This window comes from Glycine max, chromosome 15 (genome assembly GCF_000004515.6).
Source record: "Glycine max cultivar Williams 82 chromosome 15, Glycine_max_v4.0, whole genome shotgun sequence".
Taxonomy (NCBI): Eukaryota; Viridiplantae; Streptophyta; class Magnoliopsida; order Fabales; family Fabaceae; genus Glycine; species Glycine max.
In genome coordinates, this window is record NC_038251.2 from 10,130,234 (window position 1) to 10,150,236 (window position 20,003).

The following is a 20,003-nucleotide window of genomic DNA, read 5'->3' on the forward strand; positions in this document are numbered from 1 at the left end:
CCAAAACTCACCGCGAGTACGAGGTTTGCATTCATCCAAGGGAAACCTCAATGGCCAAGCTCCAAGCGACACCTCACGTACGTGTTCGAATCAGGTGTGGAGGGGGGTGCACCGTTAGGGCTTCTCCGGAGGGTTTTCAGAGAGGCATTTCGGCAATGGTCGTGCACGTCTTCGTTCACGTTCGAGGAGGCTCGGAGCGGAATCACAGGTTCGGAGTTCTTTTTCCTTTTTTTATGACAAATATTAACTGTTAATTTTTGTTAAAACATTAGTGGGAGAGATTCAAATTCAATATCCTCTTCCTTCTTTTTTTCTCTTTTTAACTAAGAGTTAATCTTATAACTCTTTCAGGTTTTGATTTCTTTTTCTTTTTTGATTGACAAATGTTACTTCTGAGTTTTTATTAAAATGCTAAGGATGGAAATTTGGAATCCAATAATCTTTTCTTTTTCCCTTTAACCAATAACTCAATCTTATAAGTCTTTCAGGTTTAGATTTCTTTTTCTTTTTTATTCACAAATGTTAATTGTTAATTTTTGTTAAAATGTTAATGAGGAACATTCAAATCCAATAATTTTTTCTTTCTCCCTTTAACCAATAACTCAATTTTAAAAGTCTTTCAAGTTTGGATCTCTTTTTCTTTTTATATTAGTTTAATTTTGTTAAAATGCTACAAGGGATTCAAACCCCTTAACCTCTTCCTCCCACTTTTTTTTTAACCATCAAGTTAACTTTATAACTCTTTTTTTATCTCAGATTGGGTTCTTCAGTGGAGACCACCGAGCGGAGATGGGTTTCCGTTTGACATGTTTGGACCCGTTTCGGCGCATGCTTTTCAACCACCTGATGGAAGGTTGCATGTTGATGCGGATAAGCCGCGGAATAATGAAGTTTCGATACAGAGGGGGTATTATGATTTGGTGTGGGTGGCGATGCATGAGATTGGTCACCTTCTTGGGCTTGGTCATAGCCCGATGCGTATGTGCATGCTGGAGTGAATAAGAGGAAACTTACTGTGGATGATGTTGCAAGCATAAAGGACTTGTACTCTTCGCCGGATCAGAGTGAGAACTCTCATGTGGTGCGATTATCGTCTTGTGTGATCTTAATTTGGTTTTGCTTACACATTTTTTATCTTATTCTTTTATGACTACAAGTGGAGATTAATGCCAGCATTTGTCAATAAAAAAAAATAAAGACCAATGTTTAGGTATAGAAAGTGTTTGGTAACAAATAATTTTTTTCATGCGAGAATATGATTCCTTCATGATTCTTAAGTATGCATGAGATCAACTCTCAAGCTTCATGACACATTTATAGCTCATGGTTTTTCCTTAAAGATGTGTTATTGTAAAAGAATTAATTAAATTCAAATTTTCTCTCATATATTCAGTGTTTTTTTTTTCTCTTTTAAGTCAGCAAAATATATTCATATATAATGGCACGATGGCTGCCAAATCATATACAAGGATGGCTAATGGAACAAGGTTACTCAATATTAATAATGGAGCCATTAATATGCCATGACCAAGACAAATAAATCACCACCAAAAGTTCCTCAATACACTGTCATATCCCAGGGATACAAATGTTTGTATAAAAAAGAATTGAATGAAGTGACTTATCTTTCCAATCATTATTTATTTTTAAACTTTCATTTATGCCATGGTCATCATGTTTTCACTCTTGCATTTTCGTTACTATGTACTTTTGTACCAAACAATTCGTACCAAATAGCAGTGATCTTATTCGAAGGCGGTTTAGTTTGTACTACTTGGAAATTAATATTGCAGCATGGGCTAAAGCAGAGTACCACAGTGTATCGTTGTTTCTCAAGAAAATTAATTCTTGTATTTTATAAGTTGTTTATGGAAATCCCGCCGAACAGAAAATGAATAGTTTTGTTTAGGATAAATGTCTTTGTTCCTTAAGGTTATATATATATATATATATATATATATATATATATATATATATATATATATATATATACACCAAAAAAAAATGAGTAATATAAAACTTTTTGACAACATAAAGATTCAAAATAAGATTTTTAAAATTTAATATAACAAAATATATATGTCAAAAAGTTTTATATTACTCATTTTTTTAGTATTTTTTAGCAACGTTAATATTTTTACTGATTTTTAAATTTAAAAATAATTAATTTAAAATAATAACAATTAAAAGCTGTCATTATTTTTATTTTACTCATCTTCTTTTTTCATCATCTTCCACCTCACAACCACCATACAACCAAACACCACCACATGCCATGTGTCACCACCCGTCGTGACACCATGAATCAGACCTACGCAACCACCCACCACCCAAACACCACCACAACCAAGCGTCACTACCCTTGACCCCACAATTTAGACCCATGGAACCACCACCACAACTGTGCGTCGCCAGCCTCAACCCCACAAACCTAGATCTGCCTGTACCAAAAGGTTAATGGAAGTGTAATTATTTTTTTAGTGTTATATGTGGATGACATATCACTCATTGAAAATGATATACCAATAATGCAAAGTACAAAAGATTTGGTTGGTTATCTTCAATAGCACAAGATATTCTTGACCCCAGTGAGCATATCAAATACTAAAGTGTGGAAGATCTAAAAATTTAGAGAAAACATCAAAGCCTTTAGATATGATATAAGGACATGGATAACAAAAATGTGCTTTAGGTGGTTTAACACTTTTCTTTGGTGCAGTAGAAAAAAACACTTTCCTTTGATAATTTACCTGCTATCTAATGGATATGATACATATGTCCTATTGCTATTTTCTTTTCAAAGTCGTTTTTCTAGAACGTTACTCGCAGCTACGAGAACTACACATCGTGGTTGGAGCTGTCCATAAATAGCATCGTAAATTCTTTCATCTAATACTAGTACTGTCTGAGTTTAATGAGGCTTAGAAATTAGCGTTGGAACATTGGCTGTTTGTAGTTATATTGTTGGCAAAAATGTGACCTCTAATTATTATGATATATTGAGATATTTATCACCTTTCTTGCCAATATTAATTAAAAATGTTGACCAACTTAAATACTCGTTTAATTCGTATATATGTACGTACTGTTTTTAGCTGAAGTTCTAAATTTAGTAGGCCTGTAACAACTGTGACATTCAAAGCAAATTAACACCAAGAAGGTCAGCAGGTGCAGAATCTAATTCATCATAAGCACAAAGAAAAATTTTGTACTACTACTGTGTAGACTGTGGTGTGTACCTAAACTTTTTATTTCGACAGTCGAAAATCCTACAAACGTGAACATTTTATTAAGTGTGCGTAATAGTTGAATTGCATAAGAATGTGTTTACAAAAGTGTTTAATTTTTTTTGCATGTGTACAAACCAATTCTTAATTCATGTTTTGGTTTGGCTTCTTGGCCAGATGCTTAAGCTTCGCAACTCCAAGACTTTCCTCGTCCAAGGTAATGGGAGAGGTGCACTGTTAGGTTTCCCCTTCCGGAATCTTTTGAATTCTTTGTGTATTAGGCTTTTTCTTAAGTCAAATAGCATCTAGGCTGCTGTTGAGTGTGTTTATATCTCATTGTGTCAGAACATTTTTAAATCTTACATGAATTTAAATACCACTGCTGAATCGTATGTTGAATTTTTAAGAATTTCTCAAATTGTTATATTCCATACGTACTAAGTATGAAGTTCCACATACCAATAAGTAACTTGATATTACATACATAATAACATCTATATAAAGCGTTCTACATAGGGTGGACATTTTTTTTGGAGAATATTTATAGAGGGTGATAGTGGGTCTGCACATAATTTTAGACTTTAATTTGCAACAACCGGTTCCTATGTAAAACTGTCACATTTATCTACGTACGGGTGGGGTGCATTATGTGAGGGAAATGTTTATAATTATTACATGTACTTAAAAAATTCATGTGATTGATTTTATGATTTAATTTTAACTATTTATGTATGAGTGTGGTGTAGATTTTCTCATCTCACTCTTTATGCAAATGCTCATCACTTGATATGCTCTTGTGGACAAATACTTTATTGAGTAATTAATTATAAACAAATTTATTTTTTCTTCTATTGTATTTATTCTTCTCTATTCTTTTTTATTGTATCACTTATTAAGTCTAATACTTTTTTTTCATAATTTTTTCCTTTTTCAACCACCCCATCTTGGGTGTCCGTTTATTATTTCCGACTTTACGTGTGATCATAAGTTCACAATCACAAGTTTAAATTGTAAATATTAAAGTGCATGTGATGTACCAATGAGTATAAAAAAATAAAAATAAATCTATTAGGTTGAAGATTATCAATTTATAATTCCTTACTAACTCTCAGAGCATAGAACCAAGATCTCACACAAGAACTCGGAATACAGAGGAAGTAGGGACACTCACTTGTGGAACTCACACGAGGAAGAGCAATCTCAAGGGACTGAGTGTTATTAATTTTTCTGAATCAATCATATTACAATAATATACTACTATTTATACAAGTGAAAGCAACGGAACCCGCTTAAACTCTAACAATCCTTTTTATTTTTAACCCCTTACGATTATTTTTATAAAATGAGTATTACAAGTTCCCTGCCATCTGAAGGCCTTGCCCCCAAGGCCCTTTCATCCACTGGGCTTGTTAATAAAGAGTCCCAATCCACTTGAGGAAACTGTTGCTTCAGCTTGTGCACCTTATGCCATGTAGCTTCTTCTGGTGTGGTATGTTGCCAATGTATTAGCACTTCTGTAACCAGCCCGTTGCCTCTTTTCTTTATTCTTCTAGCTAAAATGTCAATTGGCTAATTTGTGAAACACTAAGTTAGGTATTGATTGTTGTTTAAATGGTTGTAACTTCAAATATACCCAATCTCCCACTACAAATTCTTTGTCTATCATATTCTTGTTAGCATACAACTGCATCCTCTCCTGTGCTTTCCTGAGATTCTTGTGTAAAATTGTTGCAATTTCCTCTCGAGTCCTGATGGTGTAGTCTACTACTTCAATTGTTGTATCACCTACCATCAAGGGATTGTTGCTGATTGATTTGTAACCATATAAAGCTTCAAACGGGGTCATTTCAGTTGCTGAATGAAACTTAGTGTTGTACCAAAATTCAGCATAACTTAAGAATTCACTCCACTTAGAGGGCATCTCTCCTGTTGCACACCTAAGATATCCTTTTAATACTTTGTTTAAAGCCTCTGACTACCCATCAGTTTGTGGATGGAATGCAGTGGACTTTAGCAATTTGACTCCATGCAACTTGAAGAGTTTTGACTAGAATTTACTCATAAAAATTGGGTCCTTATTTGACACTATCTCACTAGGCCATCCATGCAACTTCACTATTGTATCAATGAACACCTAAGCGATCTTAGCAGCATTGATTGGATGTCGTAATGCTACAAAATAAGCATATTTGGTGTACCTATCAATTACCACCAAAATGATTGTCTTCCCATTAGATTTTGGCAAGCCCATAATAAAATCTATGGCTAAGCACTGCCAAGCCTGAGTAGGGATAGGAAGTGGTTGTAACAAACCAGCTAGCTTAGTCAAAAAAAAGGTTTATTCCTTTGGCAAATTGTACACTTGTGCACCTAATCCATAACCTCTTGTTGCATCCTTTTCCAATAGAAAATTTTCTTCAACCTCTTATATGTATGTGATGCTCCTGAGTGACCACCAAGGACAAATTCATGGAAATAAGCAAGCAACTTGTTTTTCACCTCTTGTTGTTGCCCTACTACTATTCTTTCTTTCCTCTTCAACACCTCTCCTTGCCACTCATACTGCTTATAGGGTTGTTGTAACAGTCAGATCTTATCAATTATTTTTTGTATTTTAGTATCTTTACTGTAAGTGTTTTTCACTGTTTGCAGTAAATCTGATCCTATCTGGTAAATTGCAGCAACACTTCCATCTGTACACTTCCTTGACAACACATCTGCAACTGTGTTCTCTCTGCCTTTCTTATATTCAGTTGTGAATTGCAGCCCCATATGTTTTTCTAAGCCCCAATTTTGCATCAAGGATGTTGGTGGTTGTTTCAATATATGCTTTACAGCCTTCTAATATGTCTTGATGATAAAATGATTGCCTAGAAAATAGTGCTGCCACTTCCATACTGCAAATAAAATAGCATAAAAATCCTTTTCATAAGCGGATAACATCTGATATTTCCTCCCCATTGCCTTGCTTATATACGCGATAGGATGACCTCTTTGTATCAAAACTACCCCTATACCTGAACCTGAAGCATTAGTTTCAATTACAAACTGTTCTGCAAAATTAGGTAGAGCTAGCACTGGAGCCCTTGTTAATGCCATCTTTAATGTAGTAAATGCTTCCTCAACTGCTTCATTCCACTGAAATGCTGCTTCCTTCTTAAGAAGTGATGTTAGAGGTTGTGTCAGCTTACCATAATTCATGATAAACCTTCTATAATATTCCAATAGACCAGAAAATCCTCCTAGCTGTTTGATTGTTGTCGGTCTTGGCCACTTCTGGACTGCTTCTATCTTGTCTGTTGTTCGAGCTGCTAGTTCGACAAGTGTACCGATTCGCACAAGTAATATAAAATAGTAAGACCGAGTATCGTATCCTCAGAGAATTTGTTTCACTAAGACATCGTACATTCAGTATGCAAACATTTGTATACAACTAAAGGCAAGGTAAATATTAAGTTGAGTTTTTGTTCTAAAATCTAGTTAAATACAAACTAAATATCTAAAGATTGAGAAGTAAAAACTGTCAAGTAAAAAGTGTTGGGTCATTCTACTGAATTTTCCTTGATGTTGTTATGTATTTTTCTCTATTTAATGTTATCCTAGTGTTCTTATGCTGAGAAATTACTCAAACCAAGATCCCTCTAGTGAATGGGCCTAACTCTCTTCAAACCTCGTCCTTGATTCCTCAACAAACTCAGTCTAAAAGAGTGTCATTGAGTCTACAGCATAATATGGACTAGATCACTGCATTCCATTCCTATACATACAGTTTTCTAGCTTGCTCTACCAAGTTCTAAGGCTTTAAAGCACTTCCCAATGCTAAAAATCCTAACTATACATACAAATGGGTGATCAAGCCACAAGCAATGAATACATAAAAACAACATTAAATAGATAGTGAAAGAATGTTACATCAAGGGTTCAACAGAACTTCCCAACCAAGAAGTTTAGCCTTCCATTACAAGTAATGAGCTTTCAATACAGAGAAGAACAAATTTTGAGTGAAGGAAAATGGCTAAGAAGGGTTGAGGATGTCTCCTTCAACCTCTAGAACCCTAATCTCACTCCTCTAACCTAAACTCTCTTGGTGGCTCAATTCTGTCGCTTTAGCTTTTCCCTTGGCTTTGTTTTTCGACTCCTCTCTTTTTTTGTTTTCGCCAATTTCAGTGTTTTAAAGGCTACTTGGATGTTTCAACTTCTGAAGGCTCGCTTAGCGAGATTGACTCATTAAGCGAGAGTAAGTGAAATTTGGCTTAGCGAGCTGGGTGCGCTGAGCGTGAGAAGAGACAAACGATTCGCTAGGCGAGCTTGTGACGCGTTGGGCGAGCACATCTCTGACTGATCCTCTTCTAGGATTTCCCAACACGCTAAGCGAGCTGCATGTCTCACTTAGCGGATGTCACTCGCTAAGCGCATATGCCTCACTTAGCGAGACATCAGCTGCTTAAACCTTCTCTCTTTTAACCTGAAATTGAAGTGGTTTCAACATTAATTCACAAAATGGGAGTATCTACTCTATAAAATCAAACTAAACATGAAAATATGTACAAAGAACCATAAATTGGAGGAAGGATGCTAATTTTATGTAATTATTCAATACAAAAGTTAGTCATAAATAACGACTAACATCTGCATGAGGAGCTACTCCTAACTTGGAAATTACATGGCCCAAGTATTCAACTTGACGTTTAGCGAAGCTACATTTTTTTTTGTTCAGAACCAATGTGTTATCTCTTAAGAGTTTCAAGGCCAAGCAAAGATGCTCCATGTGCTCCCTCCAAGTTTTTGAATAAATCAAAATATCATCAAAGAAGACTAAGATGAAATTCCTTAAATGAGGCCGAAAAACATCATTCATCAAATTCTGGAAGGTAGCTGGTGCATTGGTTAATCCAAATGGAAGAACCACCCACTCATAATGTCCACTATGAGTCCTAAATGCAGTTTTAGGAATGTCAGGCTCCCACATTCGAATTTGATTATAACCACTCCTCAAATCCAACCTAGAAAAATAAGTGGCACCTTCCAACTCATCCAGCAAGTCTTCAATCAATGGAATATGAAATTTATTTTTAATTGTGATTGAATTTAACTTCCTGTAGTCAATGCAAAGTCTCCACCCTCCATCCTTCTTCTTGATGAGCACCACTAGTGATGCAAATGCACCCCCACTTTCTCTGATAAATCCTGTTTGTAGCAGCTCTTGCACCATCTTTTCAATTTATGTATTTTGGGCATGTGGATATCTATATGATTTAGAAGATAAAGGGGTATTGGTTGTCAAATGAATCTGATGATCATATTTCCTCTGAGGAGGCAACTGAGTAGGAATTCTGAACAGATCTTCAAATTGCAATAATATTTCAGTTAAGTCTTGCTGTTGTTGTTCTATTAGCGTTGTTTCCTGATGTGAAGTCTCTTGTTGGGTCTCGAGAATCGAAATAGATAACAACATAGCTTCGGGTAAAATGCAATTCATAGTTGTAGACGCTCCTTGGTGCTATCGACATTGTTGTTCTCCCACGAGCTTCACTGTTTTCCCAGCATGTTCAAATTCCATAGTAAGAGATTTGCAGTTTCACCTTATTTCTCCAAGTGTTTTCAGCCACTGCATTCCAAGAATTACCCCAAAGTGAGATCCAGGTAACACCAAAAAATCCCCCACAAATTCATGGTCTTTAAATTTCCAACTCAATTGCTCACACTTCTTGTCTATAATTATTGGTTTATCACTGGCTACCACCACAGGAAATTCTTTGATACACTGAATTGTTAATCCCAATTTCTTCATCCATCTATCACTCACAAAATTATGTGTACTTCCAATGTCCATTAAGAATGGTAACTCTGTATTATTAATAATTCCTATCAACTATAAGGTCTGGCCACTAGCTATCCCTTTAAAGGCATTTAGTGAAATTTGAACTGCACCAGTGGCTAATAGTTCATAAGGCTATAATGTTTTCTTGTTCTTCCTCCTCTTTAGATTCTTCTGATGTCTCACCTTGAGCAACAAATATGGCACTTAATTTCCCCCAAACGACACATTTTTCTCTGTGATTCTTATCCCATAGCTCACCACAAAACCTGCAAAGACCTTTTGTTATCCTTGCACTCATTTCTCTTCTGCTGTTTGAAGAAGGTTTTGTTGTAGACATTTTCTTTGTAGATGGATTTGTAGAAGACTGAGCTAATGGACTTTGTGCATTGGTGATTGGTGATGGTCTTGAGTTGACTGTTGTACCTGCCAATTTTCTTTCTAATTCTTGTAGGACCCTCATCTTGCAATCTAGCTAATCACATTGCATCTTGTAGAGACCTATGGTTATGAATACAAACTAATTTTTCTAATGAAGCATGTAATCCTCCCAAGAAAAAGTTGATAGCCATTTCTTCAGTAACATCTACTCCAGCTAATAATTGATCAAACTTTTCAAAATAATCAAGCAAGGTACCTTCTTGGAGTAGTTTAGATAATTCTGATATAGGATCATCATAATTCCCCATGTCAAATCTTGAAGCCATATCCTGAAGAATCTACTATCAAGATTTCATCTTATTGTTGTTATGAGCCATGTAATGCCTTTTCCAAACAAATGCTTTCCCTTCCATTGACAATAACAAAAGCTTTCCTCGTTAAGCTTGTGGCGTATTCTCCAATTCAAAGAACTATTCAGCTTTGACTCTCCATTCGCGATAATTCATGCCATCAAAAGTAGGGAACGAATCTATGCTCTGTCCAAAATCTTGTCGGAACCTGCCTCGCTGCCCACCTCTTCTTCTTCTTCTTCTGAATTTGATTTGGCACCCATCAACTAAACTTGTTTGAAGAGTTTCTCCATCATGGAATTCATAGAATCCTTCGCCAACTGATGGTTTTTTTTTTCTGATTCTACAATGACTGCTTGAGTTTCTTGATGAATCTTGTAGTTGTCTCGCTGTGAATTCTCCAAGATCTTTTCCAGACCTTCAATCCGATGCTCCAAATCCTTATTGGTTGTATTGCCTCCTATCGTTACCCGTCAACTGATACCAATTGTTAGGTTGAAGATTATTAACCTATGATTCCTTACTAACTCTCAGAGCATAGAACCAAGACCTCACACAAGACCTCAGAATACAGAAGAAGAAGGAAAACTCACTCGTGGAACTCACACGAGGAAGAACATTCTCAAGGGATTGAGTGTTATTAATTTTTCTGAATCAATCATATTACAATAGGATAATGCTATTTATACAAGTGATAGTAATGGGACCCACTTAAACTCTAACAACCCTTTTTATTTTTAACCCCTTACGGTTATTTTTATAGACTGAGTATTACAAAATCATCCTTGCAGGAAAGATTTAATTGGTATAGGTACGATTTAAAGTCTTGGTAAGCATAAATTTAAATGCATTGCTAGAGCTTTACAAATAGCTATAGAAGTTTTCAACATACCGTGACCCGAACGATTCTATAGCATCATTTAATTCTTCCACCCAACTACACGATTTAATTGACGTCTCGAAAGTGATCTAATTGGTTGGAAAAATCATGACGTCTAATTATTACGTGGTGTAAGATATTTTCATCCACGCGTAATGCGTGAAGTTACTTGAGTAGGTCTCTGACTGTGACACACTGAAAGCAAAACAACGTTAGGAAGCTCAGCTGCTTAGAATTTTAACTCAAGCTACATGATCAACATATATATACCAGGATAGAACTTACTGAAGTATTGTTGTCTTCTTGCATGATTTTTAATTTGAAAGTAGAAAATATGAGGAACATGTTTATTTTGATATGTATATGTGCTTAGTGCTTATAAATTGCATGAAAATCCAGTGAAAACAAATTGCATATTGATATCAGTATGAACAGAAAAGTTAATGTATGACGCTAAAAAGACTTGAAATTAAATTAATAATGAGTGTAGAAATATATAAAAGATAATTTTATTCTTCTATACAAAAAAGGTTGTATGGACAAAATTAAAGTATTATAGTCTGAAACCAAAAATAAAAAGATTGACTACATAGTACATAGTGCACTCCTGTTTCTCTATATATTCTACATCTATATCTCTTTCAATATTATTTTCAAGCTGCAAGCCAATCTCACTTATTTCATCATGAACCCTTTGGATCCCCAAGAATTTAGGAGGCAAGGGCACATGATCATTGACTTCCTTGCTGATTATTACCAGAATATAGCCAACTATCCAGTGTTGAGTCAAGTAGAACCTGGTTATCTTAGAGAACTCATGCCATATTTTGCCCCTCTCAACCCTGAACCAATTGAAACCATCCTTCAAGATTTGCAGCAACACATAGTCCCTGGCATTACTCACTGGCAAAGCCCTAATTACTTTGCATACTTTCCCTCCAGTGGTAGCACAGCAGGGTTTCTAGGTGAGATGCTGAGCACAGGGTTCAACTTGGTAGGGTTCAATTGGGTGTCTTCACCAGCTGCAACTGAGCTAGAAAGCACTGTCATGGACTGGCTAGGTCAGGTTCTGAAGCTCCCAAAGGCTTTTCTCTTTTCAGGTAGTGGTGGAGGTGTGTTGTTAGGTACAACTTGTGAGGCCATTTTGGTCACACTAGTTGCTGCTAGGGATAAAGTACTTGGCCAAATTGGTAGAGAAAATATTTGCAAGCTGGTTGTTTATGTCTCTGATCAAACACATTGTGCTGTTCAGAAAGCAGCTCACATAATAGGAATTCACCACAAAAATATTAGGGCTGTCAAGACTATGAAGTCAACTTCATTCACTTTGCTGCCAGAGTCACTGTTATCTGCCATTCACACAGATGTTCAAAACGGGTTGGTTCCTTGCTATCTTTGTGCCACTGTGGGTACAACTTCAACCACTGCAGTTGATCCATTAGGACCACTGTGCAAGGTGGCAAAAGAATATGGCATGTGGGTCCATGTTGATGCTGCTTATGCTGGAAGTGCATGCATTTGTCCTGAGTTCAGACACTTGATTGATGGAGTTGAGGGTGCAAACTCTTTTAGCCTCAATGCTCACAAGTGGTTTCTCACTAACTTAGATTGTTGCTGTCTTTGGCTGAAGGATCCAGCTTCTGTGATTGAGTCCCTATCAACAAATTCAGTGTACTTAGACAACAGTGCTTCTGATTCAAATCAAGTGGTGGACTACAAGGACTGGCAGATAACCTTGAGCAGAAGATTTCGTGCACTCAAAGTTTGGCTTGTTCTGAGAAGCTATGGTGTTGCTAATCTAAGAAACTTCCTCAGAAGCCACGTTGAAATGGCCAAGAGTTTTGAAGAGTTGGTGAGAAAGGACAAGAGGTTTGAGATTTTTGTGCCTAGGAATCTTGCTGTGGTTTGCTTCAGGCTTTTACCTTCTGCAGTTGCAAGGATTGGTAATGGCAGGGTCCAAAATGGAGATGTTACAACTGAGGGTGTTGCAAATGAAATCAACCGCAAATTGCTGGATTCCATCAATGGTTCAGGATTAGTGTACATGACTCATGCAAATGTTGGAGGGGTTTTCGTGATTAGGTGTGCCATAGGAGCAACTTTAACTGAGAAAACGCATGTAATCATGGCCTGGAAGGTGGTTCAGGAACATGCAGATGCAATTCTAAATCATTAAGTTAAATCTGAATTTGACAGAAAAAAATGAGTTTTTCTTTATCTTTTTATTTTTTTTATCAGTAGAGTCCAATTGTTCAGAAACTGTATTGGTTACCGTGGTTGCAAAATTAAATTTGTTTTCAAAGTGTTTTCATGGTCAGTTGATCAGCATTAGTATTCTCTGTCTTTTATTGTTTAATACAGTGGTTGGAAAATTAAATTTGCTTTCAAAGTGTTTTCTTGGTCAGTTGAGCGCAAATATTCTTTGTCTATTGTTTTTATCTTGCAGATTAATTGCACTTGTTTATTGTTATTGTTTTCCTTCATATCAAGTTTCTAACTAAATGTCAAATTATATGTTTTCATATTGCAAAGCCATAATACACATGTTACATTTATCTGCCAATCGACTTATTCTAAATTATGCTTGAAGAGTGACATCTCCATTCGCAGTCCATCTGGTCATTTAAATTGATATTATTCCCATATATTCCATCTGTACCTAATACTTTTTATTATTATTATTTTTCTTTTATTAGGTTATATATTATTTATTATACCTACACTTTTCTTTCTTTTCTTCCTTTTTCTTTCTAAGTGTTAAATAGAAGAAATTATGTTCAAGATCACTAAATGTCTAATGATAAAAACAGAGTGATGATTGATAGAAACGCATTTCTAACTTTAGAGGTGGTGAACACCTCTTCTCAACCACTAGACCCCTCGCAGAGGTGGCATTGCTTGGTAAATATTGAGTGGTATATTCATTTTCATTTTGAATTCAATTTTAATGACTTTTTCTTGTTTCAAAGTTGTTGACTGTAAAAAATAAAATAAAATATTTTCTATAGTATCTTACTAACTAATAAAATTATTAATTAAAGAGTATAATATGTCTTATTAACTAATAAAATTTTGTAAGACATATTATACCAGTTTTATTTATGATTAATTTGACACTTACTTAAAGAATCATAACCCAATTTCACTCAAATTAGTGACTTCATGATATAAAATGCTTCTAATTAAGTACGTAAAAGTAAAATATGAATAGTTTTATAATTTCATATAAACAAATATTTTAAAAATAAAATATGAATAATTTCATATAATCAGTAGGTACATTTCTGCTTTAGCTATCCTACATTTAATAATTGGGACCATTATGTTCACAGTGACATACTTGGACATTTAACAATTGATTTAATAAACTAGATGCAGACAGCAGTCCCGTATACGGGTTTGTATGTTTTAGTTTTATAATTTTTATCATTTAAAAATTTATAAACAATAGTATAAATTAAGTTGATAAATTAGGGACCAAAAATTTTTCTGGACCGAAATTGTACAAAAGGAGCCCAAAACTAATTAACTAGGAAAGTTTGTGGTTTTTCTTTATTTATTTAACTCAAAACTGAATTATCAATTTTTGAAGAGCCTTAAAACTGAAGTTTCATTGAAGTTTAAAACTGAATAGCATATGAAATGAAGACGAGAAGGCTCTGCAATCGCTCTCAATAATAACTTTACAGCATGTCACCATGCTTTAGCTCAAGCCAATTTTATATCCCTACAATAATTGAATTTGCTTCCTGCATGTGAAAGGGGGTTGCGAAAGAGGACAGCGTATAAAGCTATAATTCAATACTTCACCAAATTCATTTCCAGCTATGACCCCAATTAATTCTTTCATTGCTACAACTAGCTCAATCTCATTAAGCCTATTTTGAGAAAACGTACAGTTCCTACCATGTATACCAAATGGCAAATACACCAATTAGTGGGAACTGTGTAAAGTTCCGAATCACCTTATAATTTCTCCATAAGAAAAAGGATAGATATTAATTACCTTCTTATGCAACAAATTTCCTTTGGTAGGTAGAAAGTTATGAAGAACTTTCCACCAAAATGTTTTTATTTTTATGGAATCTTCAGCTTCCCCAGGTACTTCCACATACCTCTGTGTGGCACTTGCCGAAGTAGACACTTCTGTTCGGTGATGAAATCTCCACTCCATTTGTAATTTAATACACTGTTTTCACATAGAAAACACCTTCTGGTGACAGTGATACTAACAAATTAAAAATTTCATCTTCTTCATCTGAATATTGATTGGTATACTAATACCCTTCTCCCATCTAAAATTTTTCTTCAAGTGAAGCTAGGGATTGTTCCTAAGTCCTGGATCTGTTGTGCTTCCAGAAAAGAACAGGGTGAGAATATTTTGTTTTTAGAACTAAAATTAGTTATTATTGACGATAAACTCAAAACTAAGTTCCTAATATTTTCATTAAGCCACTCAAATCTGAAATTTTTGAAACATTACATGGATTAAAGTCAGCAAGTAAGAAAAATCAAATTTAAGGGAGATGTTGGAAAATTGAGTAATTACAAAACTATATTCACTCTTATTCATAAATCATTATAAAGTTTATAGTATTTTTTTTCTAGAATTTAATAATCATGTAGAAATAATTTTACATTATTATTTAATCATAAAATCACAATTAATATGATTTTTAAAGTTATTATAATAAAAATTCATAAAATTATTGTATAAGATAGATTGTAAATAAATGACATTGAAAAAATATTTTTCATTATTTGTGCATAACTTGTTTTCTTTTTTTTCATATTTTTGAAGAATATACCACATTTACCAATAAATGTTGTGTAAAATAAATACATAAATACATATATAACAATGAATATGTAAAATAAGTCAAATAGTTTCCCTTTTTCATTTATCTCCTTATTTTCTTTACTAAAATATGCTTTTGGTAGTACTTCCAAGATTTTTAACCTTTCAATTTGTTAATGTTGTGGAATATATATATCTACATGGGGGGAATGCAATTGATTAATAACCCATCATTCTCTCTCGTTATTCTTAGTTAGCATTTCAATTCATTGTCGTCCATTTCCTTTTCAAGTCTCTTGATGCATGCTTCCTGTCCTCATTCCACCAGTGTCATAGCAAACACCAAATTTTTAGGTACACACCAACCGTTCAAAATAGAACCACACAAATTATAGCCTACGTCACTATATATCAAATATTGATCAAACCCTATAACTAGCCTCTGTTTCTAAATTTTGGATGGAAACCCGGTTTCCATGCCCTAAGCTAGCCATGCACTTCAAATAAAACCCCACCTCCCTCCCCTCATTCCAACACAAGGCTACGTACGTCACCTTTCTCTCTCTCCATTTGTCTCTGATCTTCCAACACCTTCTCCAGAGAAGAGACAAAATGGATCATCATTCCACTTCCAAAACCTCTCTCATTCTTTTCATATCCCTCTCCTCCCTCCTCTTCCTCGCAACCGCCACGCGCAACATCCACATCGGCCGTCCCGACATCCACTCCGACATCACCGAATTCTGCAAGAAAACCACCAACCCCGCCGTCTGCGCCCAGACCATCCAACCCCACTTCCTCAAAAACAACCTCGACCCCTTAAAGGCACTCGACGTCGAAGTTGATGCCACACTGGCCTCTGCCAAAAAAACCCTAATCGACATCCAAACCCTAGAATCCAAAAAGGGCATCACCAAATCAATCAAGGACTCGTTCGACACGTGCAAGGACCAGTACGGCAGCATGCTCGACGCCATCAAGGAAACAAAAGCCGCGATTGCTAAGAAAGACATCATCACCGCTAAGTTCAAGTTTAGTGCTGTGTTGTCGTACCAAGGGGCGTGCAAGGACGCGTTTGAGAGTGGGAAAATCCCGTTCTCTGAAGACTCTGACGCGGTTTACAACCTCGGAGGGAATTGCTTGGATATTATCGCTGACATGGAGAAAGCTGCGGGTCCTCAGAAAATGCCACCAGTGCAACAAACTCCTTCTGCATTTAGCAACGTCATCGGAACCATAAATTGATAAATATATAGAGATTAATTGGTGACGGATCATTTCTTTTACGTGTTGGTTTAACCGACCGTGAATGATCGTCGATGATGGAATTGTAAGTGCAGTATTGTGTGATTTTTATTTTTAGTAAAATGAAAGTTTTGGTGTAGAGGAGAATAATGGAGATTAATTCCTCCTCCCCTCTAAAATGTTACTGTCTTTGGTGAATTATTTTTTAATAAATCGTGAATTTTAATTAATTACTATTTGACTATTATTATTATGAGGATTTAAATTATTTAATTGTATATTATGAGAATTAATGTATATTATTTCAAATATACCAGGGATTACGGTTTGAAAATACGTTTCAGATCATTGTATATATACTGTCTATCATGAATACTTTCATTTTATTAGATTTGCCATCATTTTATCGATTTAGTTCCATTGGTATATTAATTTTTAGAGTTTAAGACGAGGAAGAGGCTTACTTAGGTATTCATCTAAATTTTTAATATGTTTTTTCATCCTCAAATATATATATATATATATATATATATATATATATATATATATATATATATATATATATATAAATGTTCAAAATTTATTTGTATAAATGATATAAAATGTAACATATTTTATATCAGTAGTTATATATGTAATAGATATAAAAAATAATAATGCATGTAAATCAAATGTTTCGAACAAAAAATAATAATTATACATTTTAATTTTATGAGAACAAATGTATTGAAAATTTCATAAAAATGAATGTAAAATATTTTTAAGGACAAAAAATATATTATATTCTAATTTTAATTTATAGAAGTTTTATAGTTATAATTATCTTAGTTGCTTTATAGTAAATTCTATAAATTATTTGAATTACTCGATATATATCATCTACTTCATCATTCTACAACAAATAATTTTATTGCACTCTGCTAATTCTTTTTTTTCTTAAATTCATTGAAAATTTTGGATAGTGACTTAAGAAAACAGGTCCATCGTGTAAATTGCTTTCTATAATATTGTTATTAGTGAGTAGTGATGAAACTTTTTTTTTTATTCTTGTCCCACCTCTATTCTTAAATATAAGTTTAAAAAAAACTGTATGTTCTCTTTTTATAAGTCTTTTTTAAGATTATTCTTTAAAATTAAAATATCTTTAATTACTTTAATAATTAAAAGGATAAATATATTTTTTTTCTCTTATAATGATTGGAGAAGATCAGTACACATTAATTAATTAAGTAGTAGAGAATAATTAAGTGGAAAAATAAATGACAAGTCACAATACTTTTAAGGGTAATTTTGGAAAAATAATACATATGATTAATCAATTTATTAATATTAATTATATTGATCAATTTTCTTAAAGAATGTGAATTTGTTAAAAGAGTCTTACATTTAAAAATGAAGATAGTATCTCCCAATAATAACATTATAATTATTGTTGTATTCATCTCTATCTAGCTAGCTAGTCTATAATTTGTTCTTGCTACTACTTTTTTTTATGCAATTCTTGCTATTACTTAGATTATTCCTAAATGAAATTAATTATTGTATCGTTATTTAATATAACCCTTCATGTTTGTTGTTCTAATATATTAATAATTATGTTATTTCTCAGTAAAAAAAAATAATTATGCATTGCCAAAAAGTTATAACTATAATGTTTTTGTAATCAACACATACGTGATTATGTGAAACCATAAGAACAAAAAAATCCACGGAATAATAAAGAAAGAAATAAATCAAATCTCTTTGTTTCCTTGTTTCTCCATGAGGATTAGTATCACATTATTCACATATAACATTGCATCTCCAAACCCACACCTAAGCACCGAGACGACGGATACAACAAATATTAGAGAAGGAAAAAAAAAGTTCCGTCTTGATAAACAAGATCACGGGCCTTGAATATATTATTGGGCCTAACTAACTGCAAAGCCCAACTTGTCCCTGGCAGGGGCTAGGTACTGATGGGCTTGTAACCGGGCTCCCACCTCGACGGCGACGACTCTCTCTATCTTCAATGGCTTTCATGATGTCCAAGCAGTTGCCGGCGAGGTCGAACACGTCCTGGGCCTCCTTCACTATCGGCGATGTCCCGGCGGTGAACGAGTCATTGCAACTTACCTGGAGCGAAATCGCGGCGCTGAACTTGAAGCGCGCCTCTATCACGTTGCGCTGAGCCACTTGATTTTTTGACTCCTCGATCGAGTCCAGGATGTTGCCGTACTGCTCTTTGCAAATCTGGAGCGATTCTGTCAGGTCTTTCGAGTTGCCAGGCTTCGCCAGGAGCGAGGTTATGAGCTTCGAGGTTGTCTCCACCTGCATTCACCAATCTAGGATCCTAAGTTTCGCTGTTCAATTTATTTACTTAATAATTATAACCCTAAAAGGACTGAAAAATTATGAGAACGGTTCAAATATATAAAATTAAATTAGGAGAGCAAAATATACATATTAAAGATAGTTGTAATTGTTAGAATTTTATATTTCAACTAATATTATTATGAGATAATTATATTAGTTGAAAATTTTATTTTATGTTTTATGTGATTAAATCAATCTAACACGTCATCAAATATAATCTATCTTTTTCCCATGAGTTCGGAAGTTCCGTTAAAAGTAAGCTGGTGCAAGTGCACCCTTGAAATAAGTGTAGATCCACCACTGTCGACCTGTTTCTTATGAGCACGGATTCAAATACACAAAATTACGACCTGTTTCTGGGTGGCAAGGATCTCCACCTCGAGGGCCTTGTAGTTGCTGAAGCGGGACAGGCCCACCACCTCCGGAAGGATGGTCTTGTAGCACAGGTCCATGTTGGTGGTGGGCTTGCAGAGGCTGTAGAGGCGGGTCTGGATGGTGCGGGGCGCACGGGCTGCGTGGGTGTCGAGGATGAGAGAGGAGAGGGAGACAAAGAGAATTAGGATTCTGGTGAAAGTGAAAGCCATTGTGTATTTTTGTTTTTGTTATTCCTTCTCCTATAGGGAAGAGGGCTAGGAGAAGGAAAAGAAAAAGATAGAGAGAGAGGCGCTGGGTTGGAATGAGAGAGGTTTGGGGGGTATTTGAAGTGAGAGGGGTTTGTGCATGGAAATCGGCCTTCTAGACTGAAATATACTGAGAATAGAGGGTTTGGGGTGTAGCTTCATTTTTGGGATAGATTTTGAACGGGTTTTAGTTATGTAGGGATCTGTATTTGACTTTCACACCCAGTATCTGCAATATGCATGGGAATTTGATTCTTTTCTAGATTTGCTTTCCACATATTTTGGTGTATAACTCGCATGGCTACGTCAAGAGTCCGGAAATTAAG

The 20,003-nt window shown here is 34.8% G+C and overlaps 3 protein-coding genes across 3 annotated transcripts; 2 read left to right on the forward strand and 1 right to left on the reverse strand.

Annotated features, from left to right (window-relative positions):
- The first annotated feature begins 11,119 nt into the window (after positions 1-11,119).
- On the forward strand, positions 11,120-13,119 carry LOC100787822 (tyrosine decarboxylase). The gene has a single exon (XM_003547271.5). The coding sequence runs from the start codon at positions 11,342-11,344 to the stop codon at positions 12,830-12,832; it is 1,491 nt and encodes a 496-aa protein (XP_003547319.1). The 5' UTR covers positions 11,120-11,341; the 3' UTR covers positions 12,833-13,119.
- Positions 13,120-15,912: 2,793 nt separating this feature from the next.
- On the forward strand, positions 15,913-17,033 carry LOC100801763 (pectinesterase inhibitor 4). Its single transcript, XM_003546197.5, has one exon. It carries the CDS (start codon positions 16,067-16,069, stop codon positions 16,697-16,699), a length of 633 nt encoding a protein of 210 aa, XP_003546245.1. The 5' UTR covers positions 15,913-16,066; the 3' UTR covers positions 16,700-17,033.
- A 1,395-nt stretch (positions 17,034-18,428) lies between these two features.
- LOC100788363 (uncharacterized) lies at positions 18,429-19,771 on the reverse strand. Its single transcript, XM_003547272.5, has 2 exons — positions 19,408-19,771; positions 18,429-19,012 (listed from the first exon to the last, which is right to left on the reverse strand). The coding sequence occupies exons 1-2, from the start codon at positions 19,639-19,641 to the stop codon at positions 18,617-18,619; spliced, it is 630 nt and encodes a 209-aa protein (XP_003547320.1). The 5' UTR covers positions 19,642-19,771; the 3' UTR covers positions 18,429-18,616.
- Positions 19,772-20,003: the final 232 nt, after the last annotated feature.